Consider the following 13,403-nt stretch of genomic DNA (forward strand, 5'->3'; position numbering starts at 1 on the left):
TAGGCAATTCTCTAGTACTTTTAAGTTACAAAGAGGGTGCCACCTGCATTGAAAGTTTTCTCTCATCTAGGCATTCTCTAACTCAGTGAAATCACAAATATAATCCCTATCTAGATGAGGACTTGAATTGTGTCTGTAAACTTTATGTGCATATTAAGTTGAGGAAAGGAATTTATGGATAAATATCTTGACAATAAACTTAAGGACAAATAACATTTAGATTATTCTTGGGGGATTGGTAACCTACTAATGTGATTAGTTTTTTTTACCCGGAAGTTAGGGTAAAGATAATTTTCATTCAGAATCTTTTCCTTTACCCAGTGTAAAAAATAGGACATTGGCATCAGTTCTCCCTTCTCACAGGTTAATCAAGATCCTGGATGATATTGTTATAGTCTTTCTCTATTGGAGGTCTAAATATTCTAAGCACAAATATAAGGGATTCAGGTAAGGATTGTTTAGGTGTTTAGGTCAGGATAACAACAAAGTGAAATGGCTCTTTGGAAAAGCTGCCATTGTTTTAACACTTCTACTGACCCTTTGGTAAACTTTTATTGAGGAGTCAGACTCTTTTTCCATGAGTGACAACTGAGTTTCTGCCATCTAATATAGGGAATCAATAAGAGGGATATTGTTGCTCTTTAAGTATGCAAATCTGGATCATAGATCAGCTGAACATTTGGGATATTGAAACAAAATCTGGAATGGATGTCAGTCATTTAGACTGCTTTATAGGATCATAGAACAAGAGTTCTAGAAAGGAAAGGAAGAAAGTAGGGAAACAAAAGAAACAAATATTTATTAATTACCTTAACTGTATGTTAAGCATTTTACAAATATTCAAATTTAATTTAATCACTTAATCCTGACAATATTATCACCTTTTACAGTTGAGGAAATTGAGGCAGACTGATTCAGGTCATACAGCTAGTAAGTGTCTGAAACTACATTTTGAACTCCAGATCTAATGTTCTCCGGGACCTTAGAGGTCATCTAATTTAACCTCAATTCTGAGGCCCAGACAGCTGAAGTGTTCAGAGTTCTATACAGAGTGAATGGCAGAGTTTGGATTCAGATTTAGTTCCTTTGACTCCAAGGTCCAAGTTTCCTTAGTACTGCACTACTGTCCCACCTTTTGAGTTGATTGCAAGGCCTATGAAGAAGGGACTTGGCCCTTCTAGAAACGATGGTGCTATCTCTTCCTTTGCATCAGTGACAGAGAAGTTGATTTGGAGTTTGGAGACTGAGGTTTAAATTCTGGTTCTACTGCTTACTGGGCAAATTGATCTCTGAGAGACCTTCCAGCACTAAGTTATAGGAGCCTAAGTATTTAACTGCTAGGCCTCCATTTTCTCAGGAGATTAGACTAGATTATCTCTGATTTCCCTTCTAGCCTTAAGTTCTACAATCCTATTTTCTGTTAATAATTATTCACTGTCATCCATTCTGTGCTCAAAAGCCACCAACCTCTTTTTTTTTTTTCCAGTTCCCAGCTAAATACTATGCAGAATGTAAAAGAGACAAAAAGAAAAAAAAAGAAATCCCACTTCTGTTTCATTAAATTCACAGAAGACACAGGAAATCCATTTTGTATATATTAAAAGCAACCATCTTTGGTGCTGTTCTCAAAGCCCTTCTGAATTAGTCCTCTTATGGAGAAGTGTGTGTCCCAATTGAGTCCTTAAAGGAGCAGATAGAATACGTATAGAATGGGTAATTCATATCTAGATTGTTGACCCTCAGACATTTAGGGGTCCAGGGACCATTCTTTTGGACAAAAGACCTCATGTCACCCTGCTTTACCTGTTTTTCCTGAGCACTGTTAAACTATTCCAACTATAATTCATGGAACATCAACACTGCTTTTAGGTGAGACACTGGGGAGGGAGATCTTAGGCAAATCATTGGTTTTAGCCTAAAAGTTATAAATGTTGGCATAAAATAAAGTGAACCAGATTATTTCTGGGTTGCCAGGAAGATCTATAGCCACACATACAAAAAACCCCAAAAAACCTTTTACCAGATCTTTTACCTTTATTATTAATGTTTGAAATTTCATCAGATCCATTCATCTAGCTCAAGATTTTGTGAAGATACAAGAATCAAGAAAAATCAATCTTTTAAGAATCAGTCAGTTGAGGCAGCTAGGCGGCACAGTGGATAGAGCACCAGTCCTGAAGTCAGGAGGACCTGAGTTCAAATGTGACCTCAGATACTTAACACTTTCTAACTTGTGACCCTGGGCAAGTCATGTAATCCTAATTGCCTCAGCAAAAAAACAAAACAAAACAAAAAAACCCAGTCAATTACAGCTCTTTGTGAAAGAATTTATCATATATTTTCTAAGACTGGATTTTGCTAGGAGTGAGAAAAGGATTCTCAGAGTGTGGGACATGTGACAGAGAGGGGAGGGATACTTGTCTTTAGTCCATTACTGATAGTATGTCATGGGCACAGTAAAAATAATACTGGATTTAAAATCAGAAAATCTAGATGATTCCAGCTCTGCCATTTTTCGCCTGTATAATACCTAGCTTTAATTTCTTTCTCTGCAAAATGAGGGGTATTGAAGTATATAAGCCATAAAGTTCTGCTCATCTCTAAATTTAAACTCCATGATTGGATGTTTTAAAATTGTTCTCTTGATTTTGCAGTGAAGTGCTACATGCCAGCCTCAGCAGATAAATGTTCAGTTAAATGAGAACCTCCTAATATGCAGATTTAAACTAATCAACTCTATTTATGCAAGAAGAAGCAGGGAGAAGTCAGCAAAGCAGCCAGTGCAGATAGTACCACGGAGGGCACTCCTGCTGATGGATTCACCGTCCTCTCCACCAAAAGCCTCTTCCTCGGCCAGAAGGTATGCTAACACTCTTCTAAATTAAATGAACTATTGAACAGCCCTTCAAGATTCTCTCTTTCTTACACACACACACACACACACACACACACACACACACACACACACACACACACACACAGAGCCACATAATGCCCTTTGTGAAATCTGGGAACTTTTAGGGGGGGGGTGATCTGGTGTGATTTGTGGGAACCTTGGGACTCTAAGATAGCACCATGATTGAGGAAAGGACTAGATTGGATCCCAGAGGAGCTACAGGTGTCAGATATGTTGAGAAAACATTGAAGGTAATAGAAAATTTGGAAAAACTGGGAATGGTGAAAAAGAATGTTCAAAAAAAGAATGTTCAGTGCTGTGTGGATAAGGAAAAGTGTAGACATTTCAAATATAAGAGATTAAGAAGCTGATATGTGTATATAATATGGTCAGCAGATCCTATAAGCTTCCTGGTACAGATGGAACTCTGTCTGAAAGGTAAATTGTTAAATTAGCTAGAAGCAAAAAGAATCCTCTGCAGAAAGTGAGAGAACAACTGGTGGGTCACTAATCACATCTGGAAGAATATCACTTTCATTTTCCAGTACAGTAATCTTTCTGACCTAACGGGTAGGTGTACTGGGTTTATTTATTGACATCAATTTATAAAAATCCTTATTGTTTGGTTGTTTGTTTTTTTTAACTTTGTGCAATATATTTTCAGTTGTTCTGATGATGCAGTTTTGCAAAAGATATCACAATTTATAAAAGATAATTTGTTTTTATTGCAAATAAAAATGATATCAAGAGCTTTTAAGCCTTGAAAATATAATAGTTATGAACACTGCCTTAAAAAACATACAGTGAATAAAAAAGAATTAGATATTATATTCGGATCATTTCCTTTCTTGAAAATTTAAGTGGTACAATTTAATCTATTTTTAATATTTTATTTAGACATGGCATCATTTGTTAACTCTCAGTGTGAAGTTATTTTTGCATCATAAGTGATTCATTCTATTTAATCACACCATTGAGATTTTTCTTTGAATCTTTTATGTTTTTCCAAAACCAGGTTATATGTAGTCTCTTATTGTGATTTTATGCTAATTTATTGTTTTAAAATGTAATCAAAACAGCTTCTGTTTTGCAAATGCTGTTTGTGCTTTTAGTGCTTTTTTTTTTTTTTTTTTGTAAAAATAGCACAAATTTGTTGTTTTAAGGCATAAGGTTTGAAATTTTTACTTAACTTTCTAAATTCACTTTATGTTTTTAATTGCACAAAATAAGAAAGTCAATTGATTGGGAATATTTTTTTTTACATACTTTTATTTGTTCCTTGGGCCTTAGATCCCAGATTAATGTGACTCTTCATACAAATTATCTTGATTGGAATAAGGGGTGAAAAATGTTGCAACTTGAGCCCTGTCCCCCTCCCCCAGAGTTTATACTAAGTTCCTTGGGCCAGATGGAATTTCTAAGACCTGGTAATCTGTTAAGTACAGGAAGACATAGAGCCCTTAGGGTTCCATTCCCACCCCTACTTCTTCAATCCCCTTTCCCTGCTCTTTGGCAGCTTATCCCTACAGTCTCTTCTGCTTGCTTCTATCTCTGCTACTTACTTAAAGCTAACTCCTATTGTTGCTTTGTGTCAGAATTTCTCACCCTGCCTTGATGTATAGGGGAAAAAATGCTTCCCACATAGTTAAAAAGAAATTTTTTATGTGTGTGAATTAAGGAAAAATTCTCCCCCTTTTTCCAACTCTTTTATATTTTATAAAGAAACAGCCTCTGGCTTGCCTTTCTCCTTCCTAGTTATTTGTAAGTTCCTTGGATACAGTGTTTTTACACTTATAGTAAACTTGACCCAATCCACTATTTTTTTTTTCCCTGAGCACAGTAGGTAGGATTCAGTGCACATAAAAGAATCAGGAGTTTTTTATTCATTCATTCAAAAGTCTGTTGAAAGTTAAGATGGAAAGAGGTGGAACTTGTACACGACTCATTTAAATTTATTCTTCCTTCTCATTTATGTTTCATTACCAGACTCCACAGAAATGTTTTTGGTATGAGAAGAGTATTCTTTAAACAGGCTAAACTAGTTAATGTCAACCACACAACAGTGTTCAGGGACTTGGAGCAGCCAGCCAAAATGCATAGCAAGCTTGTAACTTGTGCTGTCACCATTTAAACTGTTTGCAGACATTTAAAGCAATATTATTTAGGAAATAGCAAAAATATAAGGAGTTGTGTTAGAGTATAGCAATGAAATCAGTATTTCCTTTTCGCTATTTGATCCTTGAAAAGAAAGTCCCTGAAACAATACTGTTCTTTTAATTTGTATTTCAGTTAAGAATGTTGGATACTTTAGGAAGCATGCAGGTAAAAGTTAATGCCAGAACTCCATGCAGAAGAACTATTTCTGTGGCCAAATTTAGAATCTGTAGACTACACACAATAGGTGTCAGGTTGGCCATAGGGCCAATTTCAAAGTAATAAAGACCTGGGTTCAACTTCTGCCTTAGCATATCCTGAATGTGTGACTTTTGGCAAGTCACTTAATTTTTCCGTGCAACTAATTAAGACTTCTTAAGTTGCAGGACAGTTATTGCATTACATTGGCGGGAGAGAGTTTGCACATTAGTAATTCAGTATGCTACTGAAATACAATGCTAAGACTGAATTTTTGCAATTTAACTATTAAGCCTCTCAGCAAGCGTTTTGTGTTGAGCACTTTGTTAGAAAATTATCCTCCAGCATTTTAAAGTTGGAAGCAATTATTGAGTTGTACTCCCATAGTTTTCACAGAATTAATTGTGTTTAGATTACCTTCAAATAACAACTTCAAAATAAAGTCTGATCAGCACAGGAAAAATGCTTATCACTTGTTCCTATATATAATAAACTAAAGATACATAAACATCAGCAAGAGATATTTCCTAAATAAAATTCAGTCTTCTTATAAAGCAGTTAAATGTTAGATTTATATATATAATAACACACTTACATGACACATTAAACCTTACAAGGCATTTTGTTCACAAGCCTATAGGTATTAGTGCCTCGATTTTGCTGATGAAGACACTGATAATCTGAATAGTTAAATAACTTATGTTCACATTAACAGCAAATGTCAGAGCCTGATTTTGAACCTAAGAATTTCTCTGCACCTATTTCTCCTTTCCCTAAATTGCACTTTCTCTGTGATTCAGATCATGCTTCCTTTACCCACTGCCCAAATAAAACTCAAAAAAGTAAGATATAACATAGTATATTGTTAGTATGGCTGTTCTCTCCCCTATAGTGTTAGATGTTAACACTATAAAAGTCAAAAGGCTTTCATTCTCATCCTTTGAGGTATTAAACAAAGAAAGAATTTTACATTTAATATAATTTTATTTGATAAGAGATTTTTCCAGTCATTTGTCTACTATAACATTTACACAAACAAGTGACACCATATGTTGTGAATCATGTGAATCATAAATCTATGATTCTCACTATCTCAAAACACCATTAAAAATGTCCAGTCTTCAGGGGCACCTAGGTGTTGCAGTAGATAGAGCACCAAGCCTGAAGTCAGGAGGATCTGAATTCAAATTTGGTCTCAGACACTTATTATTGCCCAGCTGGGCAAATTACTTAACCCCAATTGCCTCAGAAAAAAAAAATGCCAGTATTCAGATTCAAGTTGCCTTTTAATTGGGGCACTTTGATTTAGCCATTTTAACCTACAGGTTAATTTTGATTTTAGAAATCTCATAGTGGTACAGTTTCTATATAATGGTCCTTTATACTGCTCAAGTCATACTTTTCAAATATGTATCAGGATTGCCCATCTGTGAAGAGAAAAATTTGTGTCTCCTGAACATGGCTAGAAGGTTGGGCTGGAAGATGCTGTTTGAGACTATAAGTTAATTGTTCTTGTTAACAATGTTGTACTTGACATATTTAAATCTCTGAAATAATTGCTTTAATTATGCTGTAAGTTTTTAATAAACACATATAAATACTGCGTTGTAAAATGGTTGTGAAAATGAAGGCAGTGCTGTGATATTGAACCAATTGTTTGCCTTTGTTTTGTGGTCTCTGATGCAATTACTACTTAAGACAAGAGTCATTTTTTCAGAACTTTTCAGAACCTGATACATTTTCAAAGAGCATCCAACATAGATTTCCATAAATTACTGTCAAATGATAGCAAATTTAATAATTTTCTTAGTAGAGTTAATACTTCTTCAGAACAGCCCAGGAAGTGTGATGAGTCATTACTTACAAATCTTCCTAGTGTTCATGGATCAGCCTCAGGACTCTTAATTCCTTATTTTTTCCTTGTAGTTCTAGACTCTTTTTATTTTAGATTATGAAAAGATTCATGTATTCCCATCCCATTCTGTGACTATTTCAGCTATTGTTTGAAAATTTCTATGAACCAACTCGGACAACAAGCAGAACAATTTGCAATGACTCCATTTCAGGGAATTTTGGTTGTTGTTTCCATATAGAACAAACTAAAAGCTTTTTATGAGGAAGTTGCCAATTTGAAACTCCCAGAATTGCCTCAGCACTTCTCTCATCAAGATTATTAAGGCCTGGTGGCCATTGGATGTTTCATGATACCCCAGTAAAGATATTTATAAGAAAAAAAGTAAGAGTGTTCAATCATGACTCTCCCCAGCATGGGGAAGATGAACAAATACTACCTTAAGTTCTAATTCTCACAATGGATTAGAAAAACAGGCTCTATGGGATTGGATTTTTCTTTTGGAGATAGTGGATTGTTCCATTCTTTGTGAATAATGTAGGAAGATAAAACTCCAATTTCATCTAAATTCCCCATTTTCAGAGAATTAATATATGCTAACACCCAAGCCTCTATTACAGGAAAGGATTATCAATATCAATAATCTTTAATTATCTAAATCTTTTTTTATTGATCATTCACATTGATTTCATAAAATCTGCCTTTATATCTAAAAGGTTTTAAGAAAACACTTGCTATATATTGCAAATTTATCTGCATATGGCAGCTTCCGATTTTAATACTTCTGACACTGATACCATCATCTCAGATCATTAAAAAAGCTAATTCTGTTCAAAAGTCTGTTCAAAATAGACATGATAATTGTTTCTGACCTTATTATTCTGCATAAAAAGAAAGAAGGTTAAGGCAGTTTTCTGTCACTGTAGTGGGTAGATCTAGAATATTTAAAGTGGTTCACTCTATTTTCTATATTGAAGGAAGAGAGACTATAATAAAAATATTATTCCATTTCACCATTACATCTCCATATGTTTTATTATTCATTTCAGCTAATATTTAATTTCGTCTGTTATTTATCCCTGTCCTAGATACTATGGGAGTACACTTATGGGAAGCATGAAATCGGTCCCTCACCCTCAAGAAGCTTCCAGGCTAGTTGGGGTTCTAACCTCTCTTACACACACATACCATTTAGAAACCAATACAAACAAATGTCAATATCTAGTGTTTAGTTGAACATAATCTAGGGTCTGAAATGCAGAGTAAAGACAAATGCTTTGAGGTGGTCAGGAACAAGGTCAATGTCATTAAGAACCAATAAAATTAAAGCCATGGACTTCTTGTGAAGCCTTGTGCAGGCAGCAACTTTGAGAAGTTATCCTTGATGTCTCTCAGACATGATTTTATTAAATTCTGATTGATCTATGAGAAACCATCTTATTTTTATAAACATATCAACATTATTATGTCACCCTTTCCAATGCCTCACAATTCTTACTGGCAGGAAAGTGTTCTTCATATCGAGTCTAAATTTCCCTATGTTGTAGTTTCAATTGCCTTCTAGTCCTTTTCTCTTTTACACATTTTTTTGGGGGGGAGTCCATTGTTGCCCAGTCAGGTTCTTTCTAGGAAAATGAGAGGGTGGCCTTACATTTTCTGTCTTGAGTTCTCTTATTTTGGCCTTCTACATTTGCATTTTTTATGAAGGGCTGACTCATTCCGGCTGGTATGTGATGTGTTATGGCATTGAGATCTTCTTGACCATCTCTGCTCATGCCCAGCCCACTGCCTTTCTGTTTTCTGTGCACTGTTTGTTCTTCCTTTTTGTATTACTTGTCTCTGCTGAATTTCATTTTTTCCACATGATGTGCAGTTACCTGCACACCAAGGTACCTGCACCTCTTTTCATCTACTTCTTTTTCCTCCCTTCTGTCCCTCAAAAAAAGAAGGAAAAAAAATCTTGATTTGAAGGTATATATGTCCATAGCAATGAGCAATGGCTGTTCTCTGGTATCCCGTGTCTCTCTACGGAACTGGTGTCAGGTATAAAGATAAACATTTCCACACCACAGTTGTAAATTGTCTGTGGAGCCTCATGGCTTCAGTTTGAAATTTCTGTCTCTTTACCAGACTAGGATATAAGATTCTACTCATATTATACTCCATATTCTCAGCAGAGAATCCAATTCCACTAAATGTAGGCAGTCAGTCTCCCTAGGACAAAGCCAGCTCAAAACTGGAGAGTATTTTATGGCTTGGTTGAATTAGATCCTACATAAATAACCAGCTTTCCTATGAGGCATTTCTGAACACAAAACCAGAACAGTTTATATAACTGGAAAAAAGTGTGAATTTCTAAGGATTTAAGCATGTATGGTTTTAAGCACATACAAAAATGCAGTAATGTGATAGATATAATAAAAAGTGCACTCATCCATACTATGCCAAATGAAGTATTTCTTTCCCTTTTCCTTTCTCCCCTCTTTCCTTCCCTTTCCCAACCCTGAAACAGTGTTTCTTTGGTATTGGCTTTATTTGAGTTTTTTTTTTTTTTGTTTTGTTTTTTAAACAGCATTTGCATGTTGTCAGATTGCAAGACTCAAATGATATCATTTGGAAACAACCGCCCCTTGTTCTCAATTGTGCATATGTTAAGACAGTAACCATTAAATTGCCTCCACATTTCTTACAATTGGTAGACCCATGGTTTACAAGTGTTAATCTTGACTTTCGTTAATGCCATTTATTCCTGTTCACAGGAAGAATCCATCTAATGAGTGAGTGAATGAATGAATGAGAATTAATCCCAAACTAATTTTTTTTTTCAAAAGCCTGGACTGCGGGCAGCTGAAGTCCCAGATTGCAGTTCTTTATTTGAAGACCATTCCTCCCTATCCCCGGGTCATCACACATGAGTTCCAAGAAACACATCTGAGGATCTCAATTCAAGGCCATTTGGAAGATTATCTTAAACCACTAAATGTTCAAACTGAAAGCTAGTCTACTACCTCTCTAGTTAGTAATTAAAAGTGATTCCCTTTGTCAGATGGCTAGACCTACCCTGAGCATGGTTCCTGGCATAGTTACATAGAGTTTGTTTCCACTACTGTTTTCCTAAGAAAGGATTGCTCTTAGTCTAAACAGGGTCCTGATTTTGAGAATGTACTAACTACTTCTGGGGATCATAAACCTGGGTTTATGTTTCTAATGCTTAGAGTGTACTGGGCTTTTGTTTTGTTTTGTTTTGTTTTCAATAAAATATTTGATTCCATAAATTCAGAGGATTGAAGTCTAAGCAGCAGTTGACCCAATTGCCAGTTTTCAGTTCCTCTGATGTGATTTTCACTTGTTTTCCCAGAAAACCAATATAAGACAGCTCTGACTAGAGTAGATTCTGGCTATGTAGGGTTAGTTATATCCTTTACCAGCAATGGGTCATCCTCTTTTCTGGGGGTAGATTTTGGCTAGAATCTGTCTCAGAAACCTTCATTGATATTTTTAGCATTGATATTTTTCTTCGGCACAAATTTTTCTTAAAATACCAAAGCCGAATTGTTAACATCTGCATTTTTAAAAAAATCTATTTGAATATTTGCATCTAAAAAACAATAAATAGAAGATATGAGACTACATCCATTGGTCTCTACTTTAATTTTCAACACCCTACTGGTTGCTGTGTAAAATTTCCCTTCATAGTTCAGGGTTGTCATGGAAGTGTGATAAAAGGATGGCCATGAGCTAGAATATAAAGGAGCTATTTTATTGGATAGAAATAAACTTGCCAAAGAGAAGTACTCTAGAGGAGAAGTCTATTGGGTATTAGGACAATGGTGCCCAAAGAGTTTGGGAAATTTTAAGATTACCAGTCCTTGGAGAAGTACTATTTTTCCTTTCCCCTTGGTTCTCTCTGGAGAAATCCAGCCTCTGGTGATGAATGGGCAGGTGAAATTAAATGTCTCTAAGCAACAGACCATTAGGACTCCTAACTGGCCTCCTGACTGAATCAGAAGATATATGATTGCTTTGTTTGACATGACATTACTCCTCCCCAACCCCCAGCCCTAACAAAGCCAGTCTGGTTCTATGAAGCCACTGGGAGGGGACAGGAATTCAATAACATTGTGTTCTCATAATGAAAGATTTTGAATCTCATGGTAGGGATTTTCTGGGACAGAGGCTCTGGGATGATCAACATTGCCAAGGGTAATATATGTATCTAGTGCAGTTTAAGACTTTGCCAACCCCACCTCACTCCATATTAACATCATTAATGTCTTTCTAAAGCTGGCACCTAAAAAAAAACACCAAAAAACAAAAAAAAAAACAAAAAACTTCCTTTCAGCATTCTGAGTAGCATTTGAGTCTTGTGTTTGAAATGGATTCATTTTGAGCACTGATCCTCCCCACCCCATCCCTGCACCATCACCAACCGTGTTTGTGATGTATACTTTGTTTTGAGTATTTGTTACTTCCATCTATGTTGCAAGGCTCACTTCTCTGCAGCTTTTCTGTGACTTCCCAGCTGTCCTGTTATTTCCCACCTCATGCTTTTCTTTTCAGCTGAACCTTATTCACAGTGAAATCAGTAATTTAGCCGGCTTTGAGGTGGAGGCCATTATCAATCCTACCAATGCTGACATTGACCTTAAAGATGACCTAGGTAATTGGGGGAATGGGTTTGGCGCAACCAGCTGTCAGATGGAAAACTATGGAACCCAGAATTTAGCTTCTTGAACAACTTTTTTTGTAAAATAGTTTAACCCAAATTCCCAAATCCTAGGCTGACGTTTGAGCCTGCAGAGCTGTGTCCAGCTTACACCAACCTTAGCCCAGGTATAAGGGACTCAGTACATTTCATTGATTCTGATTGGCATCATCTCATCTGATTGCAAATACATTTATGTCTAAATTCTTTTCCATAATGATCAAACTGACTGTTGGCTTCTTGGGGTGGAGGGAGGGGGGATTTTTTTTTAACTGACTGAAATACTCAGGTAACAACAAAATGAGAATTTCTCCATTCTAACCCTCATAACAAATGTTATTCAAACTAAACCTGAAAATAATTGAAAAATAGAAGAAAATTATATAATGTGGCTACGAGTTGTCATGCTGACTTTAATTGGTAAACAAATTGATTTTCTCAATATTATCTACCTTCGCATTGTCTTTTATATTGAAAAAGTATAATAATCAGTGCCAATTATTTAGAGCATACTGTGGTATCAAAGAGTGAATTTGATTCAGCAAATTATATGCAAAACCCTGCCTTAGATATTGAAAACAGAGGAAAGAAACTACAGTGAATACCCCTCAACCCAGCCTACCTTGCAGAACAGGAGCTCACAGACTAGTCTCCTGAGGGGGTACAACACATACACATAATAAAATGTGTACGTAATAAAAAGTAACTTCAAATTGGGGGAAGCTAGAAAAGGCCTCTATATAGGAGGGGGCTTTCCTAACCTGTGCTTTAGAAGAAATAGATCAAAGTCCAAAGATAGGAATTCAGTCTCTGGATACTTTATGAAAAGAAAATCTCTGTTCCAGAGTTTCATGTAATTCCATTGAGCAGACAAGATATGTGTGAGAAAACGTCAATGAGTGGGTCTGTGCATATTATCCTCATGCTTAGAAATACACTTTAGCCTTCACTGTCATGGTGATAAGCTATTAGCAATACCTCTGCTCCTCCCAATGATAGGCTGTGGAGATGAAGATGTCTCCTTCTCCACTACATTGAAAGACCTCAAAGGAACTCTTTCCAGTAAATAGTGTATAGTAATAGTGCTAAATACTTATTAACTTTTTAAAAACATCAACTTTCCTTAATGAAAGAATAATTCCATTCTACTCTTCAAGTATTATACATAAACATTTTTGCAAAGTATAGGAGTAAACAAAATCTACAGATGTATTCTATGCCCAGCCCCATTTCAAGTATTTATGATTATGCCATTATGCTTCAAGTATACCATTTTCACACAGTTCAGACTCTTCCTCCCTTCCTTCCTTCCTTCCTTCCTTCCTTCCTTCCTTCCTTCCTTCCTTCCTTCCTTCCTTCCTTCCTTCCTTCCTTCCTTCCTTCCTTCCTTCCTTCCTTCCTTCCTTCCTTCCTTCCTTCCTTCCTTCCTTCCTTCCTTCCTTTTCTTCCTTTTCTTCCTTTTCTTCCTTCCTTTTTTTCTTATCAAGGTTAAGTAACTTGAAGTTTGATTTTCCTGAATCTAGGGCTGGTGTTCTATACATTGCACCACCTAACTGCCTGCCCAGATACTATTTTCATTGAAAATACAGCCAAATAGA

The 13,403-nt window shown here is 35.9% G+C and overlaps 1 protein-coding gene across 13 annotated transcripts in view; it reads left to right on the plus strand.

Annotated features, from left to right (window-relative positions):
* The window catches only part of MACROH2A1 (macroH2A.1 histone), a 108,496-nt gene that overhangs the window by 73,236 nt on the left and 21,857 nt on the right, over positions 1-13,403 (plus strand). For 4 of the 13 annotated variants that reach the window (XR_012486572.1, XR_012486573.1, XM_074290880.1 and 1 more), the window contains exons 5-6: positions 2,753-2,860; positions 11,661-11,760. Coding sequence is in view for 10 of the 13 variants with exons in the window: in XM_074290880.1 (XP_074146981.1) it covers positions 2,753-2,860; positions 11,661-11,760 (208 nt within the window). In the remaining 3 variants the exon portion in view is untranslated. Of the gene's footprint in view, positions 1-2,749; positions 2,861-9,931; positions 10,149-11,660; positions 11,761-13,403 lie in introns of those variants that run through there. The other 9 variants (XR_012486571.1, XM_074290879.1, XM_074290883.1 and 6 more) reach the window with 5 other exon arrangements.

This window comes from Sminthopsis crassicaudata, chromosome 2 (genome assembly GCF_048593235.1).
Source record: "Sminthopsis crassicaudata isolate SCR6 chromosome 2, ASM4859323v1, whole genome shotgun sequence".
Taxonomy (NCBI): Eukaryota; Metazoa; Chordata; class Mammalia; order Dasyuromorphia; family Dasyuridae; genus Sminthopsis; species Sminthopsis crassicaudata.